At 42.1% G+C, this 17112-nt stretch overlaps 2 protein-coding genes across 4 annotated transcripts; one reads left to right on the forward strand and one right to left on the reverse strand.

Moving 5' to 3' along the window:
• Positions 1–1826: 1826 nt before the first annotated feature.
• Positions 1827–8971, reverse strand: si:dkey-260j18.2 (uncharacterized protein LOC325231 homolog). 3 transcript variants are annotated; one of them, XM_058079222.1, is made up of 6 exons: positions 8634–8971; positions 8467–8512; positions 8105–8258; positions 7910–7988; positions 6820–7047; positions 1828–6742 (listed from the first exon to the last, which is right to left on the reverse strand). In XM_058079222.1, the coding sequence occupies exons 3-6, from the start codon at positions 8256–8258 to the stop codon at positions 5248–5250; spliced, it is 1956 nt and encodes a 651-aa protein (XP_057935205.1). In that variant the 5' UTR covers positions 8467–8512; positions 8634–8971; the 3' UTR covers positions 1828–5247. The 3 variants fall into 3 exon arrangements, with proteins under 3 accessions (XP_057935206.1, XP_057935205.1, XP_057935204.1); XM_058079223.1 differs by lacking the exon at positions 8467–8512 and having other exon boundaries at positions 1827–6742; XM_058079221.1 differs by having other exon boundaries at positions 1829–6742; positions 8467–8971.
• Positions 8972–9380: 409 nt separating this feature from the next.
• On the forward strand, positions 9381–16768 carry sars2 (seryl-tRNA synthetase 2, mitochondrial). The gene is made up of 16 exons (XM_058079226.1): positions 9381–9702; positions 9782–9877; positions 10026–10055; positions 10136–10276; positions 10383–10437; positions 10535–10598; positions 12365–12470; positions 12680–12727; positions 14005–14113; positions 14194–14239; positions 14303–14390; positions 14485–14597; positions 14662–14755; positions 14839–14931; positions 15037–15102; positions 16168–16768. The coding sequence occupies exons 1-16, from the start codon at positions 9424–9426 to the stop codon at positions 16306–16308; spliced, it is 1569 nt and encodes a 522-aa protein (XP_057935209.1). The 5' UTR covers positions 9381–9423; the 3' UTR covers positions 16309–16768.
• Positions 16769–17112: the final 344 nt, after the last annotated feature.

Here is a 17112-nt window from a genome sequence, read left to right on the forward strand (position 1 = left end):
CAAGTTGTGCAAAGACTAGTGAAAACATCCCAGCTAAACAGTTATTTCATTTGAACCGAGTGCAGTTCACAAACTTTATTGATGGTACAAAAGAGCTTTCTTTGTGGATGTATCTGGTGCAAAGAGCTTGTGTTAAGCAGATGTACCCATCAGCATAGAAGACTTGCACGTTTCATAAACACACATCAACCAGTATACACACAGAAAAACAAATGCATATACAGGTAAGGGCCAGAAAATTAGAATATTTTCATAAACTTGATTTATTTCAGTCATTGTGTTCAAAAGGTATAACTTTTACATTATATTTAATCATTGCACACAGACTGATGCATTTCAAATGTTTATTTCTTTAATTTTGATGATTATAGGTGGCAACAAATGAAAATCCGAAATTCCGTGGGTCAGAAAATTAGAATATTACCTAAGGCCAATACAAAAAAAGGATTTTTAGAAATGTTGGCCAACTGAAAAGTATGAACGTGAAAAATATGAGAATGTACAGTACTCAATACTTGGTTGGAGCTCCTTTTGCCTCAATGACTGCATTAATGCGGCGTGGCATGGAGTCGATCAGTTTCTGGCACTGCTCAGGTGTTATGAGAGCCCAGGTTGCTTTGATAGTGGCCTTCAGCTCTTCTGCATTTTTGGGTCTGGCATTCTGCATCTTCCTCTTAACAATACCCCACAGATTTTCGATGGGGCTAAGGTCAGGCGAGTTGGCTGGCCAATTGAGAACAGAAATATCATGGTCCTTAAACCAGGCACTGGTACATTTGGCGCTGTGTGCAGGCGCCAAGTCCTGTTGGAACGTAAAATCCCCATCTCCATAAAGCAGGTCAGCAGCAGGAAGCATGAAGTGCTCTAAAACTTGCTGGTAGACAGCTGCGTTGACCTTGGATCTCAGGAAACAGAGTGGACCGACACCAGCAGATGACATGGCACCCCAAACCATCACTGATGGTGGAAACTTCACACTAGACTTCAAGCATCGTGGATCCTGTGCCTCTCCTCTCTTCCTCCAGACTCTGGGACCTCGATTTCCAAAGGAAATGCTAAATTTGCTTTCATCAGAAAACATAACTTTGGACCACTCAGCAGCAGTCCAGCTCTTTTTTTCCTTAGCCCAGGTGAGACGCTTTTCGCGCTGTTTCTTGTTCAAAAGAGGCTTGACACGAGGTATGCGGCAGTTGAAACCCATGTCTTTCATGCGTCTCTTGGTGGTGGATCTTGAAGCACTGACTCCTGCAGCAGTCCAGTCCTTGTGAATCTCCCCCACATTTTTGAATGGGTTTTTTTTCACAATCTTCACCAGGGCGCGGTGATTCCTATCGCTTGTACACTTTTTCCTACCACAGTTTTTCCTTCCCTTTGCCTCTCCATTAATGTGTTTGGACACAGAGGTTTGAGAACAGCCAACCTTTTCAGCAATAACCTTTTGAGTCTTGCCCTCCTTGTGCAATGTGTCAATGGTTGCCTTTTGGACAGCTGTCAAATCTGAAGTCTTCCCCATGTTTGTGTAAGCTTCAGAACTGGACTGAGAGACCATTTAAAGCCCTTTGCAGGACACCAGGTGTCTTCAAAATTGAACCCTTTCACAATATTCTAATTTTCTGACCCACGGAATTTCGGATTTTCATTTGTTGCCACCTATAATCATCAAAATTAAAGAAATAAACATTTGAAATGCATCAGTCTGTGTGCAATGATTAAATATAATGTAAAAGTTATACCTTTTGAACACAATGACTGAAATAAATCAAGTTTATGAAAATATTCTAATTTTCTGGCCCTTACCTGTACACATTTCAATTCAATTATGAATAAGTCCATAGTTGAACCACACACACATCACACTGCAAGTGTAAAGGTGAAAAATTCCGGCCTAAATTTCCTATTAATAAAAATAGTAAAAGGGCATGGCTCTACAATTCTGCTTTAAAAAAATCCTTCAGCTACACTGCGAGTAAATACACTACCCACGTTTTTGTTACCTGTACCATCTGGGACGAGCTTTAAAACCTTTGCCTTACCAAAAGTAATGCTCAGTTTTGATTGACAGGTAACTAACACAATACTTCATAGATTTGTACCTAATGTTGCAAGTAAATGTAAATATTGTAATTTCATTTGAGTTACTGTAACTGCTTTTTAATGGCTGTATCTACTCTATCATTTGGCTGGAAAGGACCAGAGAAAGTGGCATTTTAACATTTTTAAAAGGTTGTGTTAAATATATAAACAATCTTTTGCACCATCCTAATGAATCATAGCAAATCACATGATCGTGATTATTCTATGCTTCCATTTTCCATCCTATTCAGGTTCACAGTTGAGCGGGTGAAAAGCTGGGTACACCCTGGACTGGTGAGCAGTCAGTCACTTATGCTTTTTAAGCGTTGGGAGGAAACCAGAGGAACCCCATGCAAGCATGCGAGAACATGCAGACTCCATTCCTAGATGTTCTAGTAGAGGATTTCACTCAACTTTTAGTATATACAGTGGTGAGAAAACGTGTTTACCCACTTCCAGGTTTTGTTTTGTTTTTTGCATGTCTGTCAAATTTTAAAATTAGTCAATGACAACACAACTACACACAAAATGCATTTTCCCCTTTTCTATGAAGAAAAAAAAATCCAGACCTACAAGGCCCTGTGTGAATAAGTTAAAATTATTAACAACATAACAGACTAATTGTCTGGCAAAAAAATTGTAATGGCAAAAACATGGAACATTGGTGAACCTTCTCAGGGGTGGATGGCCAACTAAAATTACTCCAAGAGCGCAGAGACGACTCATCCAAGAAGTCACAAAAGACCCCACAACGCCCAAAGAACTACAAGCCTCACTTGACTCAGTTAAGGTCAGTGTGCATGACTTCACAATAAGAAAGACGCTGGGTAAAAATGGCCTGCATTACAGACCTCCAAGACAAAAACCACTGCTGAACAAAAAACATTAACGATCATCTTAATTTGCCAAACATCCAAGGATCCCCAAAACCTTTGGAAAAATACTGAAAGGTTGAGCTTTTTGGTAGGTTTGTGTCCCACTGGCATGAAAGTAACACTGCACTTCAGAAAAAGAACATCATACCAACAGTAAAATATAGTGGTGGTAGTGCGATGGCCTGGGGCTGTGTTGCTGCTTCAGGACCCGGAAGACTTACTGTCTAGATCTTTCTAGATTTTCCAGAATTGGCACCTATTCCAGCTGGATTTCTTTGAATTTTATGCTTCCCGCAAAAACGGTCAGTTTTAATTTATTCCACTCACGGCCCGCCTCCAAGCACGCCCACTCCACAGTGGTTGGTCACACTCCCAAATGCTCAGGAGAACTTCCAGTGTTGTGCCGATAGCTGCAGAACCCAACTTTATCGGAGTTGATAAACAGCTAAATTTTTAAAATGTCCACTTTTAACATACTGGCCCATGTTGACAAAACAGTCCGGTGTGAAATGCTGTTGACAGATTAATATATTCTTTTGCTGGAAGGGAATCGGCCACTCCAACCACTTGTGTGCCTGCCGCGTTAGGAATTGAAAACAAATGTATCTTTCCCTTACTTCTTTCAGGGCTCACTTCCAAATGCGAAAGCCTTATCTGAAACTTTAGCATCGTTTAACACAATAAATAAAACAATAAAACACAAAAACGCATTGTGTTTAGTTGTGTTGTCATTAACTAACATTTAAATGATTCATGTGAAACATTTGAGTGACAAACATGCAAAAAAAAAAAAAAAATAAGAAAAGGGGCAAAGACTTTTTCCACACCAGAGTATATGCCTGCATTAAAATGAATAGTTTTGTCAAAACGGTCTTACCACTTATGTTGACGTCTTTTGCTATTTTCACGTGCTATTTCCAGCTGAAGAGTGTGGTCACAGTATGACTACTTTGAGGCTTAACAATATTTCACATTTCACCAATTGTGTTTCCAATCCTACTGCACCTATGTCCCCTGTAGCCAAAAACAACAAAAGCCTGGTGACAAATAATGATGTAATTAGAAGTAACCAGTTTACATTCAAATGTCCTAAGCTTGAAAAATTCATAAACACACATTATGTCTCATTATGTCTGGTATCTTCTTGAAGATTTTCAACAGATCACACATTTACGACCATATGAAGATTTTACACACATACTGAATTTTACTATGAAGGTTCCATTTAAGCAATGCAAGTCTTAACTGGTAGTAATCAAGCCAGCTAATGCGATTGATTAGTCTATTTGAACCAAATAACTACACTTGTTGGATAACGGGTGTGACATTGCCACACGGGGCCAGTTGCAGTTATTTATACTGTATTCAAATCCTATGCTTACTCTATAATAAAAACAAAATTCAACACTCAAACCTGAAAAAATAAATTACAAAAGAAATACTTCACATCATTCACCATCACAGGTCCTGTATTCTGAATGAACCAGTTGGGACCATAAAATGTGGGCACAGTTTATATCATGGAGGACTGGAATAAATTAAGAACCATTAAAGCTGCCGTATGTCACCCGCTGAGGATTAGCCTATATATTTTTTTTTTCCCCACCATCACTGGCTAAAATGTTATAGTGGTTTAAAAGACACACTGAACAAAAAAAGGCTAAATTTTTCACAATTAAACTCAATAAAAATGAGAGTAAACTGCTGTTTAGCCTGAATAAGATAACTGGTCGGCTCAACGGCTATCACACACAAGCAGTACCAGAGAAGCGATGTTGTTACTGTAGCTGTTCTTAAATGTATAACCCAACATTAGCTGCTTTGTTTGTCAAATCGCTGTCATGAGTTGACGTGTTACATATAGTATAGTTTACATAGTCAAAGCAGCGAGAGGGCAGGATTTGCAGTATATTTTAAAGTTAGCACCCTACTATCTGTGACATACAGCAGCTTTAATACTTTGAAGTGTTGTTTGTTCGTACTGTATATAAAAACTTCAAACTCATATTGTGTATCATCAGTACAGTCAAAAGTTTGCAACTAGCTATTCAAGTTTCTCAATGGCTCGCAACAAAATAGTAGAAGGTTCAAGTTTCTGTATGTCAACTAAACTAACAAAAGAAAAGCTTCTATCCAATGACTTCAGTGCTGAGAGCTACAAGAGGTGATGGTACATTCAGGCGCATCGGAATAAATTCAGACCTCCATCTTGATCCATTGGAATAAACCTAACATGTTTCTGCATCTAAGGTGGAGTGGCGTTCCCAAAGTGAAGCTCATCTCTACGGTTCCGTTCCCACTACTCGTCCAGAACGCAGCTTTCTTTGGCTCTCCTCAGTCTGGACAGGATGTGTTTCTTGGGGAACTTGAGAGTGGTGCACCCAAACTGGCTGACCCCGCCCGTGTCTCCGGGGAGTTTCTCGCGTCTTTGCACCCAGCTGCGCCAGCCAGGTTTCCAGCAGTAGACGCTGTCATAAAATCGGGCGCCATTTTCCCCGCCCAAAACATAAATCCTCCGTTTCCACCGAGCCACGCCCCCGGCTGCGATCCGCCGCGGCAGGCCTGGGAAAACCACGGGGCTCGGAGCTCTGTCGCTGCCCCCGCCTGAACCCCCGCGCTGTTCTGCGGAGACCGTCACCCCTCCCCCGGTCACCTCCCGCTCCACGCCAAATGCCCTGCCTTCCCGGAAAAACAGCACCCGGCCAGTAGCATCTAAAGTCTCCAGATTAGTGTAGTTTCCGTCTAGGAACTTAGTGGTGTCCCTTATGTAACCCCCGATGGCACAGACCCCTCCTCGCACTGCTACACCTCCAGCAAGGCAGGTGGCGCCGGAGTCCAGAGCCACACGAGTCCAGCAGTCTGTAAGGGTGTGATAGATAAGGACCCCGGAGTGGACCACGGCACGGTTTTGTTCCAGCGTGGTTCCACCTAAAAGGTAGAGTCGCCCCCGTAGAGCTGCACAGGCAAACGCACGCAGGGGGACTGGTAAGCGAGGACCCGGCGCCCACTTAAGCGTTGCCAGCTCCAGCATCTCACTCGAGTCCAAAAGCGCAGATCGATTGCTGCCCCCTAAAGCGTAGAGCAAGTCGCCACAGCCCAGCAGGCCCAGCATGCACCGGGGCAGGCCCATGGACGGACGCTCCAGCCAGCGATTCAGAACGGTGTCGTATTCGTGGACAGCAGCAGACACCGAGCCTGTCCCCAGAATCCCTCCAGCCACAAACAGTCTGTCGCCTACAGCCGTGCAGCCAGGACTCACCAGTGAGTCCAAGGCCGCCAGCTTCTCCCACTTCCCGGTCCGCGGATCAAAGCAGTCCACGGTGTAGTCTCGGGCGACTAAATTCTCATCTTCTCTCGGCGACAGGTCCACGCACACGATTTTCTTCTCAAACATACCCTCCCTCGGACGCAGAGGCCCGCCGAGACCCTCACCAGCTGCAGCGGGACCCAGCTCCTGGTTCAGTCTCCGACTCTCCTCCTGGGACAGGAGCCCTGGACGCAGGTGGTGAAGCAGAGTTGGCATGTGGGCGTAACGGTCCAACGGTTTGTGCTCGGCCCATCGCCGAGCGGCGTCGTAGACCTCCGCCTCAGAGTCCACCCCCAAGCGGTCAGAGCTCAGGAGGCTTCCTAGGGTTCCGTGATCCAGCAGGAGGAAGTCCTTATGACGGGACACCTGTGGAAAGTGTTGGGCCACCAGCCTGAGGGAGGCGCGCAGGAGCAGCTGGTCGTGGTGGGATCGAGCTAGCGAGTACATCCCCAGGCAGTTGTCCACCGAGAGGTGCTCAAACAGAAACCTGCGGAGGATTGGTCGAAGCAGGGAAGAGAATATGAATATGCAAATGAATAGAAGTGGAACCACACGTGAGGTCACCTGGAGCACAGGTCCTGTAGAGGCATGACCTGAAGGCGATTGGCGGCCACAAATAGATCCTCAGCAGTTTCCAGAGAGAGCCCAGCCTCGCCGGTGTACACAAACTGGATGATGGTCTCCATGACAGATGGTGTCACTTCTTCCAGTCGGATCTCAGTGAGGCGAGACTCCACTAGAGGACTCGTGAACATGGCCCGGAAGTACGGGCTCACGGCTGCCAGCAGCACCCTAAACAGACGAGGAAGAAGCGGGAAAGATGTCGGCTTGTGAAGTTGTCAAGTTATTCATTGAATAAGGCGAACTCTCCTGTTCAAGCCGGGCCCGGAGTGCCGGTACCAGCAAGGGTGCGAATCCCAGACAGGCAAAATACACCTTGGACTGGTCACCGGCCAATCACAGGGCGATCACACGTCACAAAGTCAGCTGGTGGTCTTCGGTTTACTGTGTTCCAGGTTACATTCAATCACTTGGTGGCACGGCGGTCGAGTGGTTAGCGCGCAGACATCACAGCTGGGAGACCAGGGTTCAATTCCACCCTCGGCCATCTCTGTGTGGAGTTTGCATGTTCTCCCCTTGCATGCGTGTTTTTTTTTTTCGGGTACTCCGGTTTCCTCCCACATTCCAAAAACATGCTAGGTTAATTAGCCACTCCAAATTGTCCATAGGTATGAATGTGAGTGTGAATGGTTGTTTGTAATTATTTTAGAATTAATCTAATTCATTTTGGAATTAATCGAGTTACTTACAACAAAATAAATAATAATAACAAATAAAATGGAACATGAGGTACCGGGGGCTGCACGGCGGTCAAGTGGTTAGCGCGCAGTGTGAATGGTTGTTTGTCTATATGTGCCCTGTGATTGGCTGGCAACCAGTCCAGGGTGGACCCCGCCTCTTGCCCGAAGACAGCTGGGACCAATAGCATGGCGCTATCATATTAAGCATGTTCAAGGATTTGCTCCTATAAAAGTGAAAGTAATAACTAAGCAGTGTAGTGTTTTTTTTTTAATTATCGTTTCACAATTAAAATTTGTTAAAATATTAACATAAGTAAGAGAGCACAGGATAAGGCGATTAAAAACAAGCATACCTGTGACACATGAACTTCTTCCCCTCAACAAGTAGCGTTACGTCACAAAGCTGCTGAGCATCCAGAAGCTGCTTCAGACCTGAGCAGGGGACACAAAAGGGGGATCAGATACAGATTTGGTCTCAATTCACACAAAGCATACTTGACAGAAGTATTGGACCTAAAAACAGGACTACTTTGCAACCACGGTCTCACCATGAGTGATGTAGTCCCCCAGCGGGGTGGTGCTGTCATCTGGGAAGTCCTCCTCTTCTGAGTCGCTGTCGGACAGAGGTTCTCCTCCTCCTCCGTCCCCGTCCTGCCATGGCTGGGGGCGCCATGTCACTGTGCCCCCACGCACGGCATTCATCTAAGGGCAATGGAACACACACAGGCTAGACTATATCACCATGGATCTTTCATTCAATTGTTTTGCTAGTCAAAGTTCATGGTAGCTTAGGTTAGGAATACTGCACAGTGATGGTCTGTCAGATATAAGACAATAAATCCTAATAACACTTTAAATACACTAAAAGCTGTTGATGTCAAGTTAGTAGTTGGTTTGTCGCTAACACTACCTTTGCTCTTCTTCTTGTTTCCACTTTGAAGGCCGGTTGTGTCTCACTTCAACATAAATATTCAATGTGAAGCAGGTCGCAGAGAGAGGGGCTTGTTTGTACCCGAAAACTCGCTTATTTTGGGGTTTTTTCTCTCACAATACTGCGTTGTCTTTCTTGGTGCCCACCTGCCGTGTTGTGGTGCTCCGGGCTCGGCCGACAGACTCGTTCGGCCTGCGGTGAAGACGCGTTAGACTACACGCTGCTCATCCGGCCCCGTTCGCAACATCAGCAACGGACATAGCAAACATTAGCATTCCGCTCCTGGTCATAACGCAAACTGCTTGATGTCACTCCGCCCGGACACGTGTTCCCGTGGACGAGGCTCAATGGCGGAACACTTTGGCTTTCATGGCACTGTGTGCCTAAAACACCATCTTGCGCTGAGTTGAGGTCCAGCCGGCCGCACTTGTCATGTCTCAACCAGATCACCGCAGTGCTTAGTTTCCCTTCACCTGATTGGCTGACCTTTAGCTCGTGACTACAGCTCCGTTTTTTCTCCGCTACTGTTAAATTATTAATATTGCCACTCTTGCCCTAAAATGTTTTAAAATATTATGTATACAACATTGCACTGCACATCATAATTATTTTAAATATATACAAAATATCAAAAGAATGTACATAGGAAACGTTAATGTATTAGATTATTTCTGCTTCCGGAGTCGTGCTGCCTTTCCGTACAACGTCCGTGTAGTTTCAAACAGAACGATTTTCACAAGAGCGGAAAATTACCTACGAAACATCTTTTATTTCCGTAAATAGCTAATTATGTCATAATCTTTTAAGCACGTCATTGTTTACATAGTATATTTCAAAACATGATAAATATGCGTTGGCAAATGTGTGGTCGTAAGCACCCAATCTCTGTAAAGTCTTTGTAATTACAGCAACCCCGTGAACGCAACACGACACCATATGTCAAACATGGCGACGTGCTTATTTACAAGCGCTACAACGAAAAGGTTTTTTGTGTTGGCGCCAGTGATGCGCCATTACTCTACAAAGAAGACGAGTTTAGTCGTTCCTCGTCGCTTTTGTCATAAATATCGGAGCAGTTTATATGAGCATGTCCGTGAAGGATATAGCAACAAGCCGGAACTGGACATGACAGGAGTGGTTGAAGACGCAGACAAAGTCATAGCTAATGTAGAAAATAGGAAGGGCGAGCTATGCGGCGAAGACGTCAGGCGAATTGTAAGTGTGGTTGTTGTTAAAAATGGACATTGATAGAATAATAGAATGAAATACAATTTCCTGAAAATGTGTTTTGCAGGCGTGTGTGTGGCAGCAACTCCAGGCAATAAGAGCAGAAATCTCAGAGCTGGAAGATCAGAAGCAGCAAATCAGTGGAATAGTCAAAGCTTTAGTGGTCGGTAAAATTTGGTGTTGTTGCATTCTTATGAGATACGTTTATTTGAATTTATAAACTTAGGTTTCACAACCTCGCTTGCAACTTTGATTTTGATGTCAGTGATGTCAAACTGAATCATCCATTTGACAAAATCATCTATTCTTAGGCAAAGCACACAAAGAAAGCCCTAACCAATGTAAGTCCAACTTTTGTACACTTGACAATGATCCTGGACATCATAGTATCAATTTTGAGCTCCTTCTCTTCATCCCACAGCTTCCAGAGTACAACCAGTCTCTGCTGAAAGGTCGAGACATCCGCAGTCGACTGAACCAACTGTATCCCAGAGAGACGGAGCTGGATGAGGAACACTATAGCCGAGCCCTCCGTCTGCCCAACACTTCACACCCTGATGTTGTGAGAATTCACCCACTTGATAGATACAGTACATGTGCATATATCATATGATGCAGTTTCAAGTCGTCACTGCAATGTTTACCGAAATTTCAAACTTCCTTCTCAGCCCATTGGAGATGAGAGCCAGGCGAGGGTGGTGGAGCTGGTTGGACAGAAACCAGGTTAGTGTTGTAGACAGCTCTCAGGAACAAATGAAAAAAAATGATTTACTGTTTCCACATGAAGTATATGTGTTTAAAAGTCATCTCTTTGTTGAAGAATTTGACTTCCAGCCCAGAGGCCATGTTGAATTGGGGGAGGAGTTGGGTCTCATCAGACAGAGGTAACAATCACTCTTTAAAGGGGAACTGCACTTAAAAAACAATTAATCAATCATTCACAATCCTGATGTGAAACATGAACTTTCCCTTTTTCTGTGCATTATAACACTAGAAATAGTTTATTTGAGCTAGCTTACAATGCTGTCATTGAGATACAACAATTTTGACCCTCTAAAACAGGGGTCTCAAACTCAATTTACCCGGGGGCCACTGGAGCTAGGGTCTGGGCAAGGATGGGCCGCATCAGGTTTTCCCAAAAAAAAATGCATTTATTAAAAACAGAAAAATATACAAACTTTTTCAGTGCTTTGGTTCTGATTTTCTACAAGAAAAGCTCTGATAAAACATTCCACTGTTCTCAAATATCTTGCTTTTTATTTCTCTGCACAAAATAAGATGAAAAATAAATAAACAAATCAAGAATAAAGAAAATCAATCAATAATAAATAAATATAATAATAATTATAAAATGGCAAATAATAAAAACTTAAGAAACCACATATAGTTGGTGTGTAGACAAATAATTTTTTTCAGATTAAAATGAACAAAGCATTATTAGAGCCCTGTAGACATGACAAAACACGACTATAGTCACATTTATACTCTTTTTATTTACAACATATTGCGCAACTGCAGGGTCTTGAGACACATGCTAACTCGCAAACTAGAGAGCTAGCCACCTAAACGGTAGCCTTCAAGTTATTTCCTTTCAACTTAAATAGCCCAAAACTTACCACTTCCACACGGATAGGGAGGATAAATATTAACAGTTATTTAACCTTTAACATGAACATGAAACGTAATAATTTTTTCTGGGTACATGATACCATACAGCATCCATATCAAACTTGTGCGGGCCGCGCTAACATTAAACTTTCATATCAAGGCGGGGGCCTCAAACTAGTGTCCTGCGGGCCACATTTGGCCCGCGGGCCGCATGTTTGAGACCCCTGCTCTAAAAGAACCACATGGTCATGCATTAACATTAACACTGATGATAATATTCAATAGTTGCGGTATTTTGATGATTTAAAACACTACAGAAACTTATTTTCACAGCACATTGATACACATACTTGTAGTTTTGTCAACAACAACAGAAGCGACAACACGTAGATGTCCGCTCTCATTGGGATGGCTGTATCTTCCAGCACAAGACGTGTACTCTGGTCCTCAGGTAAAAAAAAATGGTGACGGCAAATGAGGATCTTGTTGTAGCGATATTGAGAGCCAGCTATCCACTCTTCCATCTGTAAATGACGCTGAGGCTAGCGGTCAGCGAGGTGTCGTGTTAGGTTGTATCAATATATATATATGTGGTGTTTTAAATCATCAAAATACGACAAGATACTGCAACTATTAAATGTTATCAATGTATGTGTTAATGCATGATCACAGCATGTACGTATATGAAACCATGCAACTTCATAGTCAAAATATGTGTATCCCAATGATAGCATGGTAAGCTAGCTCATGTTTACCCATTTTTTTTGTGTAATTATGCACAGAAAAGGGAAATAAATGTGCTCATGAGGATTTTGAGTGATGGGCAAAATTCCCAAAGTAGTTGCTCCTACTTGAAAATCCACCATACATTCAGAACATAATTTTTAAGCTCTATGATAATTAACAGCAGAGCCCGTTGTTTTTGTAGATTTAAAGATGTAAGTTTTCAACATAGAAACATAGAAATCCTTCCATTTTGAAAGAAAATTCCTTCAAATTCCGCCCCATCCACATTTTAATGAAAACCTTTGCTCTCATGCAGAAACCTAGCTCATGTCTCAGGCCATAGGTCCTACTATCTGAGGGGAGTGGGGGCCAGACTTCAGACTGCGCTCCAGAACTTTGCACTTGACACACTGCAACGTCGTGTAAGCTGCATGAATCTTTTTTTTATGGGGTGAAATAAATTTTTAGAATAATTCTCATAAATGAAACCAAATAGTAGTGAGGTGTTTGATTGGCGTGTGTGTTGGTTTTCTCTAAAATGTCCGTCGGTGTGATGTCTGATGCCCGACCACTCCAGGGTGTCCCCAAATATTTGGGATTTAAGATATTTCATTTCTTTTTGCTCCAACAGGGCTTTGTTCCCATGGTAGTACCTGACATGCTGAAGGGAGCAGTATTTGTGAGTACTATATTTTTCTATCATTTCATAACCTGTGTGCTAACCCAGTGATTTTCAACCACTGTGCCGCGGCACACTAGTGTACCTTGAGAAACCGTCAAGTGTGCCGTGAGGAATTACCCAATATCACTTTTTACAATTAGCATTTATTAATCATCATTTGCAAATATTATGTTAATAGCCAATAGTCAATAGTATACATGGACCCATATATTCCAATTGCATTTGGTTTATTTGCTGAAACGGAAAGATTTGAACGGGGATGGAATATTCCTTTAACCAATCCGATTGAGGTATTTTGTGCCCGCTCAAACGGAAAGTTGTCAGGGTGTTTTTCTTCTTCTGTTGTTTATTGGCGGTTGGCAAGCAGCTTTCGTGTGCATTAGCGCCACCTGTGGAACAGAATCTAAACCCTTCTATTTATTCACAAGTGCAGTTTTATTAAAAAATATCTATATTTAAAACATGTCCTGAGTTTAATTATAGAATATTAGCAAGATTGAATTTGATCTTTTCCTGTTTAAATTGATCCCGGGTGCTTTCTTTCAGCGCATGCTCAGATATGACGTAACACGCAGATCCAGACATTCTTCAGTTTTAAAAATGGAGGCCAGCAATCGGCACTCTACTAAGCCAAGTTCGTTTTTGATTCAAACTAAATTTCAAGACTGGACAGACGAAAAACTGGCAAAACTGGCGCATTTTTGGTTAGTGGTCTGCCACAAGATTTTTCCAATCTAAAAAAGTGCCGTGGCTCAAAAAAGGTTGAAAAACACTGTGCTAACCTATCTTTTGTCTTATTTTCAGCAAGTGGAAAAAAAACAATAGCCGTCATGCCAGCCTCAGCCTTGCTGCACTGCTACAATCTAATGAGATTTAATAGAAGAGTTACACTAGATCTAAAATTCCTCCCTCAAGGCCACACTATAATGTGAGTCAGTGTATTATTGTGTAAAATGGATACTTTACTGGATCTGCTATCCAAATTACACACCAAAATATAAAGTGATTTTTTTAAATCGGCTAGATCAGATTTATCTGTTTTTAATAGTGAAAACTGAAGTTGTTTATTGTATATTAGCAACATGTATTTCTCTCAGATGCAGTGAAGCTGTAAAATACTGCAAACTACTTAATGGGATGACTTTTCTGGCAGTATCATTTTATATTTTATTTTTTGCTGCTCATGCTAAAATGCTTCCTTATTGTGCTTCACCTGCCAATGTCCCACACCCCCCCCTCCTAATGTTTTGTGGTTATGTTTCATGCTTCTCCAGGAGGGATGTGGCATGCAGCCCAATGCCCATCGCTCTCAGGTCTACTCACTGGACCCAGCTCGGTTTCCCAACTTAAGCCTGGCTGGCACTGGAGAAGTTGGAGTGGCAGGTCTGATGATCGTACGATAACTTGGAATATAAAATTAAATTAAAATTAAAATTCTCATTGTGTGATACTTTTTTCACCAGGCTACTTCATGGATCACGCAGTTAACTTCAAGGAGCTACCTGTCAGGTAACCAGCATCTTACAGTTAGCGAATTGACTAGCTGATCTGCTGCGTCGCTTTCTGCGGCAGGACAGTGTGTAGTAGTACATGCTACAGAGCAGAGACCGACACGGGACGAGAGACCTGGGGCCTCTATAGAGTCCATCACTTCAATAAGGTCAGTGTGGACCCCAGCACAGTACCAGATAGTACACTAGGAATCATTTTGTGATATCAATACTCCATTAAATGTGAATGAATTGTGCATCTAGGTTGAGATGTTTGGAGTGACAGCAGATGAAACAGGAGAGGAGAGCACTAAGCTCCTGGAGGAGTTTGTGTCTTTACAAAAAGAGATGTTTTCTGCATTGGAGCTGCACTACAGGTCTGAAACAATCATTTATCACATTTTAGCTTAATTTTTTATAATTTGGAAATATTATTTCTAGAGTGCTGGACATGCCAACGCAGGAGTTGGGTCTTCCAGCTTACCGAAAATATGACATCGAAGCCTGGATGCCTGGAAGGAACAGTTATGGAGAGGTCATTGTTATTATTTTGTTGGCTTCCATTGAGATGACGTGCAATGTGTGTTCTTGCAGTCATTCTTCTGTCTTGCACGCCAGATTTCCAGCGGCTCCAACTGTACCGACTACCAGAGCAGACGACTCAACATCCTGTACGAGAGAGAGGATGGCAGCCTGCAGTACGCCCACACGGTAAGACCAAAGAAGAGGCACACTGGTGTTTATTCCTGCTGTTGCTGTTTACAAAGCATACATCAAACCCTCGAGGTGTGTCTGTGTGTTTATTATTTTTTATAGGTGAATGCTACAGCATGTGCCATCCCCAGAACAATCATTGCCATCTTAGAGACTCACCAGACCAAGGTAAGCCAAGCTTTACTTTAGAAGGCTTCCTGAAATGATGATCATATAAGATATTTGTTAGCAAAACAGATAATACTGACAATCCAATCAGAAAGTGGAAGTGATTAACCAACAATAAATGTGGTGAAGTGACAGACTGCGGCTGATGGGCGTCTGGAGAATGAGACTGACCTTCCGGTTCTCTCCTTTGCAGCATCATAGTCAGTATATGGAATCAAACTATGGAATGGATTGAGTAAGGAAATCAAACAATGCACAACGATGAGCCAATTCAAGAAACAATACAAGCAGTTGATGTTTGCTAAATACAAGGATGAAGAGTCTTGAACCAGTCATGATGTGCTATATATATCACTATATTGACACTTACTGTGGTACCCATTATGGCATTGGATGCTCATATCACCGAGTACTTTGGTACGGGACAAAAAAAAATTAAACTATATTAGGAAAACAGAAAGTGAACAATTTTTTTAAGTAAAAAATTAAACTATATTAGAAAAGCAGGAAGTGAACGAAAAAGATTTTTTTTTAAGTAAAAAAAATATATTTTTTTACTATATTAGGAAAGCAGGAAGTGAATGAAAAAGATTTTTTTTAAGTAAAAAAAATATTTTTTTACTATATAAGGAAAGCAGGAAGTGAACAATTTTTTCAAGTTAAAAAAAATTATTAAACTATATTGGGAAAGCAGGAACTGAACTATTTTTTTTCAGTAAAAAATATTAAATTAAACTATATTAGGAAAGCAGGAAGTGAACAAATGTAACAGTTAGTGATTGTAAAAGTACCAGATGGAGGGGTAGGATTTAATAAGCTTTGCTTCTTCCTACTCCTTTTGGACATGTGGAACTGGGAACTGATTATGGGATGCACTCAATTGTAATCTGATGCATGTTCAAATGAAATAAAACCATTACATTGCGAACATACTCTAACCTAACGCCGTATGAATGTATCATCATTCTGTACAGTACTGCATGAGCACTGTTTGGGGAAAACACAAACATATCGTTCCATTGTTTCACATAATATCTAATACATTTGTGTCTTTCTGTACCGCAGGAAGGATTTGTGCGAGTCCCTGCAGCCTTGCAACCATATTTGGGCCTTCAAGTCATTGAAAGGCCATCGTACACTCCAATGAAGTACATCGGTCCAAACCAACCCTATCGCCCACCCAGGCCCGCTCCCAAAATGAGGTGACGTCGATGTTGGGAACAACACATAAAATCATAGAGATTCCATCAACTCAGTCAGAACATAATTCCACTTTTCCACGACCAGGGTTTCTTGAGTCCTGCTTTGTCGGCAACTCTTAAAGCATCATGAATTTGTCGTTTGTCGTCAATCCTTCTATCAGCAACTCTGATCGTTACTGCATCATCATCATCAATCATTGATTACCTTTTAAGATGCATGGTAGGGTGTTTTTTTAAGTTTTTGGGGCCTGACTAAAAGGATCGTTTAATCAAAACGCGTCTTCTCCAACAGGGGTGTCATAGTCTTGCATTGGGGGTCAGGGGGCTGCTAATGAAAGAAACCACTGCTATAACTAGTTGCTTCATCATACAAAAATAATGCAGACATCAAGGAAACGTATTGGCAAAATCACTAATGTACAATTTTTATTTTTTGTAAAATACATGTTACATCTAATGATAAATTGGGGGGGGGGGGGGGGGTGGGCAGGGCATTTAGGAAGAATGATGAATGAGTGAGTTATGTCCATCAGATGTTACCAGTCTGCATGCATATCTGGATTTTTACAGACACCCGTGCAAACGTTTAATGGCAAATTATTGCTAACCAGTTCTATACTGTACTGCAATTATTATGGTGAAAGTCAGACAGGAGTTACTGTTCTTAAACCTGAGAGCTGATCCACATTCAACATGATGAACATCTTGCATTAAACCCAATTATAAGTCAACCCTAAAAGGGGACCCCCATGGTGAGCGTACTTATATCATGCACTCAAAACATGAATAAATAAAGTTTGTGCGACTG

This window comes from Doryrhamphus excisus, chromosome 8, assembly GCF_030265055.1.
Source record: "Doryrhamphus excisus isolate RoL2022-K1 chromosome 8, RoL_Dexc_1.0, whole genome shotgun sequence".
NCBI classification, from domain to species: domain Eukaryota; kingdom Metazoa; phylum Chordata; class Actinopteri; order Syngnathiformes; family Syngnathidae; genus Doryrhamphus; species Doryrhamphus excisus.

Bases quoted from the DNA above. Each gene is read 5' to 3' on its own strand.
- sars2 (XM_058079226.1), top strand. From the start codon at position 9,424: ATGTCAAACATGGCGACGTGCTTATTTACAAGCGCTACAACGAAAAGG. The intron at 10,056-10,135 runs GTAAGTCCAACT...TTCATCCCACAG, and splicing joins CAAAGAAAGCCCTAACCAAT to CTTCCAGAGTACAACCAGTC. The intron at 10,277-10,382 runs GTGAGAATTCAC...CTTCCTTCTCAG, and splicing joins ACACTTCACACCCTGATGTT to CCCATTGGAGATGAGAGCCA.
- si:dkey-260j18.2 (XM_058079223.1), bottom strand. From the start codon at position 8,258: ATGAATGCCGTGCGTGGGGGCACAGTGACATGGCGCCCCCAGCCATGG. The intron at 7,989-8,104 runs GTGAGACCGTGG...TCCCCTGCTCAG, and splicing joins GGGGGACTACATCACTCATG to GTCTGAAGCAGCTTCTGGAT. The intron at 6,743-6,819 runs GTGACCTCACGT...AATCCTCCGCAG, and splicing joins CTACAGGACCTGTGCTCCAG to GTTTCTGTTTGAGCACCTCT.